This window comes from Ruditapes philippinarum, unplaced genomic scaffold, assembly GCF_026571515.1.
Source record: "Ruditapes philippinarum isolate M1 unplaced genomic scaffold, ASM2657151v2 ctg13982_1_1_1_1, whole genome shotgun sequence".
Classification (NCBI taxonomy): Eukaryota; Metazoa; Mollusca; class Bivalvia; order Venerida; family Veneridae; genus Ruditapes; species Ruditapes philippinarum.
This window is the reverse complement of record NW_026855036.1, coordinates 1-15,756: the sequence shown is the minus strand read 5'-3', so window position 1 is coordinate 15,756 and position 15,756 is coordinate 1. Positions and strand designations below refer to the sequence as shown.

The window sequence follows — 15,756 nt, the reverse complement described above, 5'->3', positions numbered from 1 at the left end:
ATACTACCGTAATTTTCTCATACAATTATTGTTTTAAGTATCTTCTCTCAATAAAAGGAATATTTTTAAGCAGTTGTATAGTTTTATGCACTTTAAGTGTATCAACGATTTACTAGTATATTGTAGAATGTCAATGAGACACCAAACATAGATAAAAGCGAAATATCATCTAAGGATGGTATTGAAAATTACCAAATAGAATATAGGTCGAAACGTTTATATAGAATGCCTTATCTCTTGTGCAATTTAATAAAAGGCAATGATTTTTCGTAATTGAAAGCAGTACTATTGTGTGCAAACGACGGCAAAATTTGGAGATTGTACATTTTTTGGCAAACGTCTGTATGGTAAGTTTTAAGCTCTTGTCTTTGTTAATAGATTAATAGACAATTTACAGGAATAAAATTTTTGGTTATATTTTTAGGTTAACGTATCTTTTACTATATAAATAAATGAGCCGCGTCATGACAAAACCAACATAATGGGTTTGTGACCAGCATGGATCCAGACCAGCCTGCACATCCGCGCAGTCTGATCAGGATCCATGCTGTTCGCTATCAGTTTCTCAACTTGTAATAGAGTTAGTAAGCGAACAGCATGGATCCTGACGAGACTGCGCGGAAGCGCAGGCTGGTCTGGAACCATGCTGGTCGCAAACCCACTATGTTGGTTTTGTCATGACGCGGCTCAAATTGTAAATATTATTTAATGCGCCACGCTATAATAAACTATTTCGCTAAAATTATCGTCGCCTGATTGTATGCTCTTCCTCCATTGATTTTAAAACTAGAATATTTTTATACCTCTGCAATTGACTTGAATACCTGTGAATCTACACACCAAAAATTGTTATTAACAATAGCATTACATATTACTCCTGAACTTAAAATATTTTTAGAAGTTATCTTTAAAGATAAATGTGACTTTGACAAATAAAACTTCTAAACCTTCTATTGCTACTTGAACGTAAAGACATGTTCTAAGTTTCTTGTTAAATACTCTTGAAGTACCTCTATCTTCCCCTGTGTTACCAATTGAAAAGTACAGCTAGATCAGTACGGAATCATAAAAAATAAATAAAATACTAACTTTGCTCTATCTCCAATGCAAAATACGCAAACTTTTAAAAAAAAACATGGAATCAAATAAAACTAAAGAAATTATTTTCGGATTTATCACGACGTCATTTTATTGCAGTTCATTGTAAAAACATATCTGCGCAAAAATTACGCAATTGTATAACGGCGTGGGTAAAACAGTCGGAAACACCTGTCTGGTTTACAAGAAAACATATTCTGATATTATAAATATAATGTATTAATGTTATATTTTTAATTTCCTGATGGGAAGATATTATCTGACATTAACTTCTTTTACAATTACAAATGTATATCAATAATCGAATACTAAACGTCCTAATAAAATTCCACGCACCCAAGGACAAATGCTTCTTTTCTTTATTTCTTAACTACAAGTAAGTAAAGAACATTAATCGATTTTTACGCTTTTTCTCAGGTAAACCTGACAGTTAATGTTGTTGCTGAACAACAGTGTCCAGATTTTGCATGTAAGTTTTGAAAGCTAAGAATTATTCTTCAAGGCTTAAACGGAAACGGTTATTCTTCTAAGATATTATTTACAATCTTAAAATAATCATGATGAAACACATACGAAAAGATTTCTACAACTTCTGAGCAATAAAAAAGAATTCCTTTTAATAAATGGTGAAAAATTATATTTGTCTTGAATATATTAAATATTTCATATTATTTTTACTGAATTAAACTTAAAGTATCATATTGTACAAAATTATATCACAATCTGAAAAGAATCAACATAATTTTTAACTTGATGTTATATTGTGTCCCGTGCGTTTTTAGGAATCCAACATATTACAAAGGCAAAGTAGTAAGTAGTAAGGAAATATTAAATTAGACTACTTTGGTATGTAGTGTGTTCATGTACATAAACTGTTTAAGGATTAAACGCTTTTCTAAGCACAAATTGTATAAATTTTTCTCTCTAATATGAACTGCTTATCTCACCAAATATTTCTTTTCAACTACATATACATTTACTGTACAACCCTGTGTTTATATAAAAATGAAAATTTAAAAGAACAAGAAAACTCGCTTTACAATGTAGATGACTTATAAGATTTGAATGAAGACTCTTACAATTTGTCATCATTTGTTTTAATCATGATTCTATTTAATCATGAAAAGGTTAAGAGATAGCACTCTTGCTATTTCAAATTTTCCATCTTTGCCTTTGTAAATTGTTGCACTACTACTAAAAACGTCTTAAAATAGTTCTCAAATGCCCATTAACAATTTCATTTCAGCGACTATTGGTACTTATTTCATGTTTGGGATAATTGGAACCAATTCTCCTAAAAGCGACGACCATATGTACGTCCATATCACAACAATGACCGGTACAATTGCCAAAGTAATCATCGCTTCACCATTCAACAACCTTCATCAAGAGTTTACATTAGCAAACTATACTATATACCCCATATCTTACACTCATATTCAAGTAGGGAATGGGAGCCAGTTCAAAGGGATTGAAGTTGTCTCCGATGTCAACATATCTGTAGCAGTGTTTCCCGCATTTATCGATAAAACAGAAGGATTCCTAGTTCTTCCTGTTACAGCATTATCTACAAGATATGTAGCCGCCTCCTATCATCCTTCTGGATATAACAGTGAAATTCTTGTAACAGGAGTAGAGAGTAATACACATGTTGAAATTAACTACACATCTAACGGAAACGCCCAAACCCAACATATACAACTAAATCAGTTTGAAACCTACCAATTGGTTGTTACCTACGACTTAAGTGGAGCTCTAATAACAAGCAACAAACCAGTAGCTGTATTTAGCGGGTCGAGTTACAGTCAGATACCTGTTGGTATTGGAGCTTATAATTACATTGTCGAGCAAATGATTCCACAGAAATACTGGAGTAATCAATTTATTGTACCGCCGATATATCCTCATAACTTCTTTATTGTCAAAATATTTGTAGACTACGACAATACTGAAGTTCATTTCTACAATAGTACACATCATTTTGGGTCTTACCTTGACCGAGGGTCTAATCAGGAGATTTTGTTCGGTTCCGAACCAATAGTTATCCTATCTACAAAGCCAATATCTGTTATTCAGTATTGTGCAGATAGTGAAAATATGTATGGAAACCCTTTTATGACCACAGTGCAAGGCATTTCTCAATATGAAAATGTGTACAAGTTTGTAACAGAATTATATAGCGGAGTAAAGAGCACAGTTGCGATCACATTAAAACGAAATGACATGAGTGGTCTTTCAATGGGCGGAAAAAACATTTCATCATGGAATGCTATAATTATCCCTGTTGCACGTCCGATGGAGGAGTATATTACCATATTTGTTAATATATCATACAACAGTTTATTTAGGTTACATCATACCGGCGGTGTCCGGTTTGGAGCTACTCTTTACGGATTGCTTGCTACAACTTTCTCATATGGCTATCCTTTGCAATTAGCGTTTTCTAAAACAGGTAACTTGTACGTATATTGTTGGTTTCTATTTCTTGTAACACGTAAATACATCACAGTTATACGGTAATAAGAACAATGATTGCACGCATATTGATTTTGCTCATCTATGTAAGCATAACACTTGAAACTGTTTTTTTTTAATTAATCAATGACTCTTGTGGTTATTTATCTTAACATATTTTTCTTGTCGGTAGATGAAAACTATGGTGGTTGATTTGTGCAATGTCGTGTTCTCGCATGGCGCATCACCAAAGGAAAAAAACGACAAAGAGACCAATTTTCTCGCACTTTTGCTCCACGGGGCACAAAATGAAAACTCGCATAGTAGTAACTTTGTCGTATTGTCTTTTTTCGTATTTTCTTTCCGCGAGGCGACAGGCAAAAACACTAAAATACGACAAAATCACCATTTTGTTGTATTACCATGTTTTCGCATTACGCGGAGTGAAAATACGAGTTGGCACAAATCAGCAAACATAGAAAACGGATCACGCATTATTTTTTCACTTTCTAATCGTGTTTATTCGATTGGAAGCTTTTGCTTAAATATTTCCAATTTAAAAAGCTATAAAATGGGGGAACGGTTATGCGTCCTGTTATATTGTATTTCTAATAAATACAGACTGTCAAGCCGGTCAAATTACTGGACCAACAGCTAGTGCTTTGTATCCACACACTGATAGCTCCCACGGAAACAACGGGAACCAAGGATATATTAATACAGGTATTTATGGAAATATTTTACAGGAGACAAACATATTATTAACCAAACTAGAATTAAAGGCGCTCCTCTGACGGGTTTTTGAAATGATGGGACTAAAGTTTTGTGCACAATTTGATGTTGGTTAGGACAATTACCTTGTGAGCAGCATTTCATACCATCCGCTCCATCCGTTTTACCAGAATATTCATTTTTATTATGCAAACAGGTATACAAAATGGAAATTTTCAGTTTAATTCTTGGTATATTTCTTTATTATCTTTTGCCCATTTGATTAATGTGAGCATTAAGATTTTAACCTTCATACCTCAGTGAAGCTCTTATAAGATTTGGATGTTCTCACGCGTTTTGTAACGTAAAAAAATCATAGCCAAATGACTTGGCCTCGGGGGAAAATAGTGATACGTGATGTAGAATTTGGTAAAAAAAAATTCGTACAAGTGTATCTATTTTGACGTTTAATCAGTTGGCCACCACGAAATTATGAACATGTCAGCATCTACAATAATCCATTAAATGCTTTGGTCATTTAAACATTAAAATGAACTTTACGAAAATTACATTTATTTAAGAGGTTTTTACTCTTGCCAGGAAACGGCACGTGGTGTTTCCAGTGCGACAATATGTCCCATCTTCAATATTGTGATACAGTTACCAGATGTCAGACTGAACATGAGGTATATAGAACACCTTCTCTCTGCTCTACTATAGTATAATTTTATAAAGTTTGTCGGAGTAGTATTTCAGATCAATGCCCAAGCAGTGGTCTCCCCTTACAGAATTTCAGATGTACTATATACTAGCGGGCAATTTATACAAACAATCACTCTTTTTCTAGATGAAGCCATTTTTGGTGTATCACTATAACCACAGAGACGGGCGTTTCTATCCTTCCTTAGGCTACGGAAACGTGGTCCGTTTCATTTTTTCTACATTCACAAACCTAACAGATTTCGTCAAACTCTTCTTTGGTTGTTAGTTTGGGATTACATTTTTCATTGTTTTCATTGTTTTCGTCATCACAGAAAAAAGCATTTTAAAGAATATAATCTTTGAAATTCATATATCCTCCCGGTATAAATCAAAAGACACGAGTTACTTGTTTCTAAACAAAATTATTATTGTCTTAAAAACATTTTCATTATTTGGTTGTTTAAACTTTGATATGTTTCATATTTATATTTATCTAAGTGGTAAATCCATTTACTATGATGTGTACGACTTGTTCAAAATCTAATAAAACTTGCATGATTGTAATAGTATTTAATTCGTTCAATATTAATTGTACTTGTATAATTATGATAAAATTGTACGGGATTTTAAAGAAGAATCCTTCAACAGATGAAATAAAAAATTTAATTTATTTGAAAATATTTTTGACTAGAATCATGTAAGTTTGTTCCTTACAATATTTTTTCAAAGCTTTTTGATTACTGTATGTACACTTTTTTATAAATATTTTTGTTATTTCGTTTTATTTCAGAGTTGTTATGTCCAAAGTTTTACCAGAAGTAACAACGGGAGACTATATAGGTCAGGCTGTATGGGTAAAAGCGTGAGTTTCAAATAAGATATTGAAAAAGTGAAAATAGGAATCCGTAAAGAAAGTTCAAAACGACAAAATTGAAAATGTTGCAGGCTCGGTTTGATTGAGCCTGTTCATGGACGGTAATGTCAAGTGCAAACTACTATCCGTGCTCCCTAGTACCGGCTTAATCAGAATTCAACATTTAAACATGAAAATGGTGAAATTTTGAATTTAAAAACATACGGAGATATGTTCATACGGCGGTTATCATGGAACTTTCAATGTGACACGTTATTACCATTCCATTAACAGGCCCGTCGTCACGATTTAGTGATTGGTGCGGCCAATTTGATTGGTTTTAGGTAGAATCTAGGGGGGTACGGGGGCATGCTCCCCCGGAAAAATTTTTATTCTAGGATGCTGTCAGGGGCGTTTTCCCGTATATTTGGCACAGTTTACAGCCTGCCGCTAGTACATGTCATATTAATATGTCAACGATTTTTTTACAGATTTAAGTGCGTCGTAAGTTTTAAGGATGAAATTTAAGGTTCGCATGACGGACGGACAGGTGTACATAAAAGATGAATACATGTTATTGATATTTGGCAAATGAAAAATAAACAATAACTGATGTTATTATAATTCTTTAAATGCATTTTTATCTGATGATTATAAATAAACAAATAAAAGAAATATTACAGTACGTGGATTATTGTTCAGCATAAATCACACATTGGTATAAGCTTAAATAACAATCGATGACATGATGGAAGAATAGTTCATTACGAGTCAACAATAACCGCTTTTTGTTAAGCATGCAGTAACTTGTATTTTGTTAACAATAATCTTACACAACACAGAGTCTCATTTTATGTAAATTTTCCAAAAACACATCGCCGTCGTTCTCTGGTAGTGATGAACTCATCGGCAATTACACGTAAGTTGAGTGGATCTGTCAGTTAACACCATTAGATTGTTCAAAAGTACTTGAGACATTGTTGATCTCAGGTATGTCTTTATTCTTCTGAACGCCGGGAATGTCCTTTCACTGGTAGCATTAGTAGCAGGCATTACTAACAAAATCTTTAACAACACAACGACCTCAGAAAACAGTGCTCGTTCTAGCACCGACTGTTCTGACGCAAATTTCAAAAAACCGGGTAGAGTAACACTACTATTTTCTGACTTGTCAAATTGTGAAGCTGCACTTCTAAGATGTCTCGGTTAATATCGTTACCACAGAAATCACAAACAAAACCAAGTTGTCTAGTGGACTCGGTCTTCAAAGGTTGTGCGGCCTTTTTAAGTAAATTCTCCACGTTTTGAAGAACGCGATATCCCGGTTGATCAAATCTCTCTTTAACACTGGCGATGGCAAGATCGATTGCTTCAAAGTACTTAGGCCGGAACACGTCCTGCACTGTTACGGGGTTGTAGCCAACACCGTGCCACATCTCGAATCGTGTGGGCGCCTTTCTATTCCGCGGAACATTTCGATCGTTAACACCGACTTTGAAGTTTAATCTATAAAGAATCAGAACTGTCGTCTGATCTCATGTCTATCAAACTATCTAGAGTCCGCATTGCTAGCCGCTGGCCCAATGAAACTTGTTGAGGAGATTTGCTGAGGTTGTCTGTCAATGCTAGGATGTCGTGTGCAAACATTACACCGAAAAAGTACTCGAACTTGACTTCGTAGGACCCCTACATATACCTGGTCAATTAATTGTGTCCAGTTGTTTCTTCGTGTCATGTTTGTATATTACCACGCATTGCATAAGGGGCCAGTTAAGTGTCAAATTGCTAATCAGCGATGCGTGTTTTTGTTTTGTTTTTGTGTTGTTTTTTTTTTTACTCATTTTTGGCCAAAATATTGGTCCGGCCAAGGCCGGACCGGCCGGACCATCGACGACGGCCTTGATTAAAAGCGGCGTATGGTCCCAAATTAAAAAAATGTGTGTGCCCGAAACGAGAAAATAATGGGCGGAACTGAAGTTGATCAAGATGAAGTTGATATTTATGATGTATTTATGAGTGTTGTCTTGTGTCTTTCTGTTGCTTAGTGTGCTGTATCCCATCTCAAAATTTATTTTTAACAAGTATGGAGGATCTTTAATTGTTATTTTGAGGTGCGACAATGGCAGTGCACAAATGTGGTGTCAGAGATATAGATATGTAATGAAAAAAAATCCACCTTGTCCCCTGTGGCGTTAAATGTTTCGGCCAATTAATTTTGATAATTTCGAAAATTGCTATTACTTTATGTGTTTAAAGAAATGAAATAACAAGCAAGCATTTTTTTAATTCCTAAACTGGTTAACATTTAGCATGAAATCTCGAGATATCTCGTAAATAAGCGCCTAATCAGGAAAACTTATGTATCATTTAGGTGTGTCAAGGTCATATAAATCAAGTGCAATGTCAAGAATGCTGTCATGGAAGTTTCTGTAACAATATTGGTTGTGGTGACGACGGTAATTATTTTTTCTTATTCTAACACTTTCATAACTTAAACTGAAGACATATGATCTGGAATGACGTAATATTGTTGTTGTTTTTGTATCACAAATGGAATTTTCGTTATCTTTTTTAAATCACAATTTTATCCCATATTTAAATCGCTGTCGAAATTTCCCAACAAGTTCAAGAATAAACAGAATGTATATTCATTGAGAAACTTCAGAGAAAGTTTGTTATTTAACAGGTGTCATATTCATTTTAAGGATAAGTAAACGATTCACAAAGTGTTGTTTTTTGTTGTTGTTTTTTCTCAGAGGGGTTGTTGTTTTCTTCTTTTTTCTTTTCTTTTGGGATAATTTTTTCCAAAATTCTGATCGTGTTTTTTCAGGACTTTCCAATTTCGATGCAAGAGGACCATTTTGTTTCGACTGTGAACATCAAGGAGAAGAGCTCTGCAAAAAAGTTCAGATGTGTCGTCCTGATCAGGTACCCTTAAATGCTTTTTTCAACCCTTCAACTCCCTAGTGCCAGACATGACGCCGAGCAAAATCTTGTTTCACTAAGTACTTTCACAATCACACTTTTTTTTCTTTTCATTTCATATACATAGAATTAAAAAACTCAATATGACGAAATTTAAGCAGTAGGATCTCTTTTCCAAGAACGCTCAGAAACCCTTTTTCGTTGACACTTTCGCTGTCATCTTTTATATTTCACAGGTTTGCAAAATAGAGAAGTTTGAGTGGGGAAGTGGTTATAACTACATAATGGGATGCACAGAAAGACAGGTAATTTATCTTTTGAAGCGCCACACTTTTAAAGGAATAAACTAAATCTTATAAGAGCGTTTAGTTTGGTGAAATGTATCAATACGTGGGAGTCAAAGGCAGGAAAAAGGCCAGGGCTTTGGCTTGCCCGGCTATAGACTAAACGTGTATGTTAAAAAGGAATTCAAATAAAAACAATTAAAAATATATAAATTTCTATATCTATCAGTGTCATTTCAAGTTGGACGCCGCCATTTTTAATGTAACGCTATGATGATCGACGCGGTATTCCGACAGCGGTACAATCGCAACATTTCAACTTAAGAATAATCGCCTAGATGTTCCGATTGAAAACTGAAGCGGTGCATGAAATACCGAATGACAACTCTTTAATGTGAATTTTCCGTTCATAGGCTTTGTCTACTTTCATATGTGTAATCATTAAGATGAAACTATTATATAATGCAATCTATAACAATATTTTCATTATCAAAATTGGCTCCGTTACTAAAGAACTAAAAGAAATTTCTGTATATTTTGACAAATTGTATGTTATCAGTTATCGGAGATTTCATAACCGTTTTACTTATTGTAACAGTTTTAACAGTTTCATATAAATTACCACAAACCTGAAGGCATGTTGCTTTAACTAAATTAAATAATTATGTTGTAAAAATGCGTTTTTGTTTTGCATGTTATTTTTAATCAATCCAGTTTGGAAAAGCATCACACCAAACATGTTTGAATCCCTTCAGAAACCCACATTATTCTTCAGAAACCCACGTGAACTCCGTTTAAAAACAGTTTGATTTCCTGTAAAATATGCAGGGAAGACTGATAAAATGTAGGATTAACATTTGTCATTCTAAAATAACAACCTGAAATTAGGAAATATCATTGGCAGTTCTAAAATTGATAAAAGAATGAATTGGTGAAATGTATATCCTTCTTAAGTCCTAATCTAAAGATGTTTTATTCATAAAACATTTTAGAATAAGTATTTTGTATGGAAGTCAAAATACTTCTTTGCTTACATTTTGCTACTTTTATGACAAATTGTTTTACATATATCGCTACTTTCTTCTCGTAACAAGCATCTAACATTCTCTAAAGCCATTATCTAAACATAATAAATTTTATGTTTACCTCTCCTTAGAATTAAAACATTAAATGCCAACTGTTGTAAAAGTATTTTTACAATAATGAAGGTTATTTGGAATCTTTCGGATTCAAAATGTCTTTCGGTAATTGCATTGGTGTGCCAGATCTGAGGATTAAGTGTATCGGCAAAACGTTATTTAAATCTAAAATGGCATTCATCATCTATGAAATATATGAGAGGGGAACAATAAATTGAAGCGAAAATGCTTAGTACGAATCAAATATGTTGCACCTTTGATAAAATGAGAATTTGAACACGGAATTATTGTTATTATTAAACAAGCCCTAATCTAATATCTCTGATTATCTGTTTAAAAGTCTGAAGTAACCTATGCAAGTAAAAGCAGATTAACTCGACCGAGTATTTTTTAAAGGTACTTCTTGTTTATATTAAAGGCATGCGCAAGTAAAAGAGACATCCATGCTCGTCACGCTTCTGTATGTGAACACTGTTGTCATTCGGACTTCTGCAATATGAACTGCACGAGCGCCCATTTTGAACAAATCATTGGTATCTTTTTATTTACTTCTTTTATTTTTGTGCTAATAGTAAAATAAGGCCTTTTGTACCATATTTAGTTGCGACGACGACTTTTAAAGTGGTTCAACCTGTGTTTACAAGGAGTAAGTACAAATCACTTTTTTCATGACAATTGTACAATGTGTTAGGGAGACATTTTCAAAATCCCCAAAAATATCTGTCTGTCTTATGCAAGTATGAAGACAAATAACAATAGTTCATTTCCATAGTTTTTTAAAGTATGTATGACAATGTTCAATTTATTTTAAAATAATAAAGTTAGGCCATATATTGATTTATTAACGGTCAACTGTGAGAGCCAACAAGCTTACGAAAATATCAGTGTAATTATTTCGCAATATATGACGCCTTTCTTTTTTCAGGCTAACAGAACGCAGAAGCAAAGAATGCTATGACAATCTCAATGAGACATAGAAATTTAATTTATCGTTAGATATATATTCTGCAAAGGAATAAAATTGGACAAGATAGAATTGATTTGGTTTATGTTTTGCATTATTTCCACCTAGCACATTCACATTGAAAAGATTTAATATGTATGTGCACACTATCTCGTATGTTTTTAAGTTTAAAATAAGTTTTGTGTTTGTATTTTTTTATTCTTATCATAATTTTGGTAAGGTTTTAAGCTACTGTTAAGAACATTGTGCGACTTTTCAGGTTTATTGGTCAACGAAGACCGCAGATGCCTCCTCCTCCTATGTATTTTGTTCACGAGGACACCTGAGAAAAACCATTATGCAACAGTCGAGGCTTTTATATTTAATAAGCATATGAGGCCTCATCGGCTGAATGAGGAAGGTTGTTGATGTCAAACCACTTGTCCCACACCATTCTTTGCTCGGAAACCGTCAGCGTCTTTGGAGATGATCCAACTAGACGGTTGTCTGACATAGGTGCCTGAAATAATGCACGAAGAAGAATTAGTAGAGCTGATAAGTCAATATATGACCTCATAATATCGGTGTACCTCGTAATCTACCCTTTATTTGCCTCAAAGCAAAGGATACAAAGTCCTCTATGAAATGGAAGAGGGTTGTTCATTCTCATTCTTGTACTTAATCCTTGGTGTTCATAAACACGAAAAAAAGCTAGAACTTGAAATATTTTGATTCTTCCTATGTCAAATTGATTCTTATAATAATAATAAAAAAACAACATTACTAGGTAAAACAAAAATCAGCGGTGAGGTCCAATTATGTATTTCGGTGCCAGAAAAAAAACGTATAGTTTTTGACTAATGGTGGCAATTTATTTTGTCAATATTCAGATTGGATTAATTGTCCATAGTTTTGTAAGTTTGTTTGGAATATTTGGAAAATGACCATGGCCATTTCCTGTCAATATTCATTTGCGGTTATAAAGACGAAGAAACGTGTTATATAATGTTATAGAAGGTATGCAAACCAAAGGTATTCCATTTTTATGTCAGTCTACAATATTTTACTACGTTCTTTGAGCTTTAGAAAACTTTCCATTTTAGTGATATTTTAAGTAAGTGTCTATAAACTGGATAATTGTTCGTAAAAGCACAATTTTCCGCTGTCAACCGTAAAAACGCTATTAGTGTGATTCCGTTGCATATTATCAATTGCATTAGTTTGGAGGTTTCTCTTCACAGCAATATAAGACACAAAGCTGTTGTCCAAGGAATAATTGCATGGTCTTTTTAGGACCGGAGGTTTGTCTTTTCTCTATATAAAGTGTAATATAATTCGTAAATAAGGTTTCTTTAAGGTTCCTTTCAGCAATATAGAGCACAAATAACTAACGTAAGGGAAAATGACGGCGATCGAGGTATTGTCGCTTTTTGTATTTGCGACTTGTTTGTTATTTACTTACGGGCGGAAACGCCATTATTTGTAGCCAACCGTTGAAACACCATTGATGAAATTCCGTTGCGGATAAGAAGTTGCATTAGTTTGGAGGTTCTCCTATAGGTTCTTCTTTGTAGCAATATAGGACACAAAGCTCTAACCCCTTCTTATCGATGACTTGTTCTTTATGTAAATAAAGTGTATAAATGTTCGTAAAAACATTTTATGATGTCAACCGTTTACACCATTTGTCTGATTTCATAGCGAATTATCAGTTGCATTAGTCTGAAGGTCCTTTTTACAGAAATATAAGGCAAAAGGCTCAACGAATACGATTCGATTTTTTTTTTTTGGGGGGGGGGGGGGGCGGCGATTTGTTTTTCCTCGATGAAAAGTGTGAAATGTTTCGTAAACAACACCATTTTCTGGTGCCAAGCACAAAGCTCTAGCCTAAGAAATTGTCTCGAAAGTACCACGGGGTTGGTCGTTGTTGGTGCTGTGGCCTCGAGACGTCCGTGTGTTTTGGTCGTTTTTTTACCGGTTATTTGTTCTTCTGTATACTGTTTAATCGGCTGGAGATTTCGCAAGCATTTAAGCAATGATTTAACCCTTATAAAACTTTAGTTTATATTGTTTCAAATGGGGACAAAACAGTGATCTTGAAACTTTATGAAAACGTGATTAACATGTTGTGTGACATTAACGCGTAAGAGCATGTTATTGACCTTTTTACACTACGATTTTTCCGTAGCAACAGATGTTGCATTTTGCGCATGCGCATTCTGCATTCTGCGCAGGGCAAAATCGTAATAAAGATAGACTACATTTAGCGTAGTTAAAGGCTTTCAAAGACGTGATTGTAAGTAATGACACATAGAAAACAGCGGTTAGTACTTAAAACGTGCATTGATATTGATAACAGATATACAAAATTAGCGCGACTAATAATTCAATGACCAAATGTCGTCTGTTCAAGGTTTCATTTTCATCAGTAAATCAAACTGAAACAACAGGGTGTTAAAGATAAATTTTATTACCCATGTATTACATAATATTACACAATCGGTATTCCTTCGAAAGTGGATTGGCAAGGCGGTACGTGTCAAACGGATTGACACGTGACCGGTTATTATTTACCAGCCAGTATACAATATCATTCAACCGTGACGCTATACTACCATACCATAATCACTTAAAATTATGAAATTCAAGTTACTTTCATTCATACCAATCTCATCAGTGTATATCAATTTTGTGAACTGACAAATAGTGTACGTGAGGTGCATTTTCAGGTGTTACGAGAAACCACCATCCATCTGAACTTCTTCAGAATTTGAAATATTATTTAAATATATTTATGTGACTTATAAAAAATTCTGTTGGGCATCACAGTCAAGTCGGATAAAGTATAAAATTACTATTTATAGGTAAACTGAAAACAAAAAATACATTTTACTATCATTATCCGACTTATTTTTAGAATGATAATTAACTTCGATTTTATATGTTTATATGGACGATTTCAACAACTTGTTACTATGAAATTGACTTTTTATATGCTTATTCATGTATTCATATTTCCCCATTTTTTTGGCAATAATTATCTCAGTGTCAGGTCGTGATCGTAAAGGGGAATTCTTAAACAATCGTCTTTTCAGTGCCTATTTACGGCAATTTCAGCCACAAAGCTATAAAGGTATATTTTGTGTTGATTTATATAATTTTATAAAAAATTTTCCTTTATCTAACTCGGAATTGACTATGAATTTCTACTACAATTCTATGTAGGGTGCTTTTCTTTTTGCCATACGCAGATTGCGCATGCGCGAGAAAATACTACTTCCGGTCAATTTTTCATAGCAACGGACCGCGTCGTAAAAAGGTCTATTGCAAGAATATACGTCATGTACAGTGAGACATGTTAACACGAACGCTTTATACTTACAGCTTGAAATAGTTATCCAGCAGATTATATTACTTTGAAGGTTCCCAAACATCTAACGCAAGGAAGAAGAACGTCGAGGTATTGTGGCTGTTTGCACCTACGACGTAATCGTGTATGAACACCATTATTTAGAGCCAACTGTTAAAAACACCATTTGCGTGATTCCTTTGCGGATTAGCAATTCCATTAGTTTGGAGATTCTTCTTAACAGCAATATCAGGCACAAAGCTCTAGCCCAAGAGAAATGGCCTCTCGCGTTCCGCGTGTAAATATTTCGTTGAAAAAAAATCATTTGTTGGTGCCAACTGATCAAAGACCATTTTTTGCGATTTTGTTGCGAATGAGCAATTGCATTAGTTTGGAGGTTCTTCATTAATGTGATAGCTAAACAATACCCGCAAAGTTTGATGAATAGACTTTCAAGTTGGACACAGGAAAAAACTTTGATATTAAACAACCAATTTAGTTTCCAAAAAGGAAAATCAATCCACCACTGATTGTATATTTTTATTTCACTCTATTATTGCCAAAACCTTAAATTCGAAGGAAAAAACTTTATAGTGTCTTTATAGACTTGACTTTGGAAAATGTTTTGATCGTATAGATTAATAATATCTGTCATATGTTGCGGTTCGGACCGGAATATCCGTCACGAGGTGACCCGCCCATTGGGCGGTAACGAGGCTTGCCGAGTTACCGCCCATGGGCGGGTTACCGAGGGACGGATATTCCGGAGTAGTATAGGCGTCGGTTTAGGGCCACGACTGCGCATGCGCGACGCCATATTGGATTCTATTTTAAGAATGACATCATCGTTCTATTTTGAGAATGTGATCATTCGTCTATTTTTAGAATGACATTATCGTTCTATTTTTAATCTCCTGGAAGTATACGGAGCTGACTCGTATACACGATTTAGGGCTTGAATCGCGGACATTGAGGGTCAGGTCCTCGGCCCTAGACGGAGAGATAATTACCATTATGACAGATAAAAGAAATGTTTGTAAATAGATACGTGCTTAATTTATAAATAAAAAAACAAATAGTTTTTTAATAGGTTCAAAATAATATTGATACAAATATAACTCGTTTACTTACCTACATTTAGTAAGGAAATGACTGTCATAGCGTAACGTTCTTGTAGACTGCGCATGATTTATTTTTAGTCGCGGTATTTCACAACCACCAGGAGCTATTTCATCAGCCCCACGCGGGTGTCAATGAAAAGAAAAGGCATTAAGTACTGTCGCCGCTCAGTCTAGATT

The 15,756-nt window shown here is 34.3% G+C and overlaps 1 protein-coding gene across 1 annotated transcript; it reads left to right on the top strand.

Annotated features, from left to right (window-relative positions):
- The first annotated feature begins 252 nt into the window (after positions 1-252).
- On the top strand, positions 253-11,222 carry LOC132741908 (uncharacterized). The gene is made up of 11 exons (XM_060730174.1): positions 253-347; positions 1,516-1,567; positions 2,345-3,550; positions 4,174-4,275; positions 4,864-4,949; positions 5,756-5,827; positions 8,190-8,274; positions 8,649-8,746; positions 8,980-9,048; positions 10,585-10,699; positions 11,092-11,222. Exons 1-11 carry the CDS (start codon positions 345-347, stop codon positions 11,094-11,096), a joined length of 1,893 nt encoding a protein of 630 aa, XP_060586157.1. The 5' UTR covers positions 253-344; the 3' UTR covers positions 11,097-11,222.
- Positions 11,223-15,756: the final 4,534 nt, after the last annotated feature.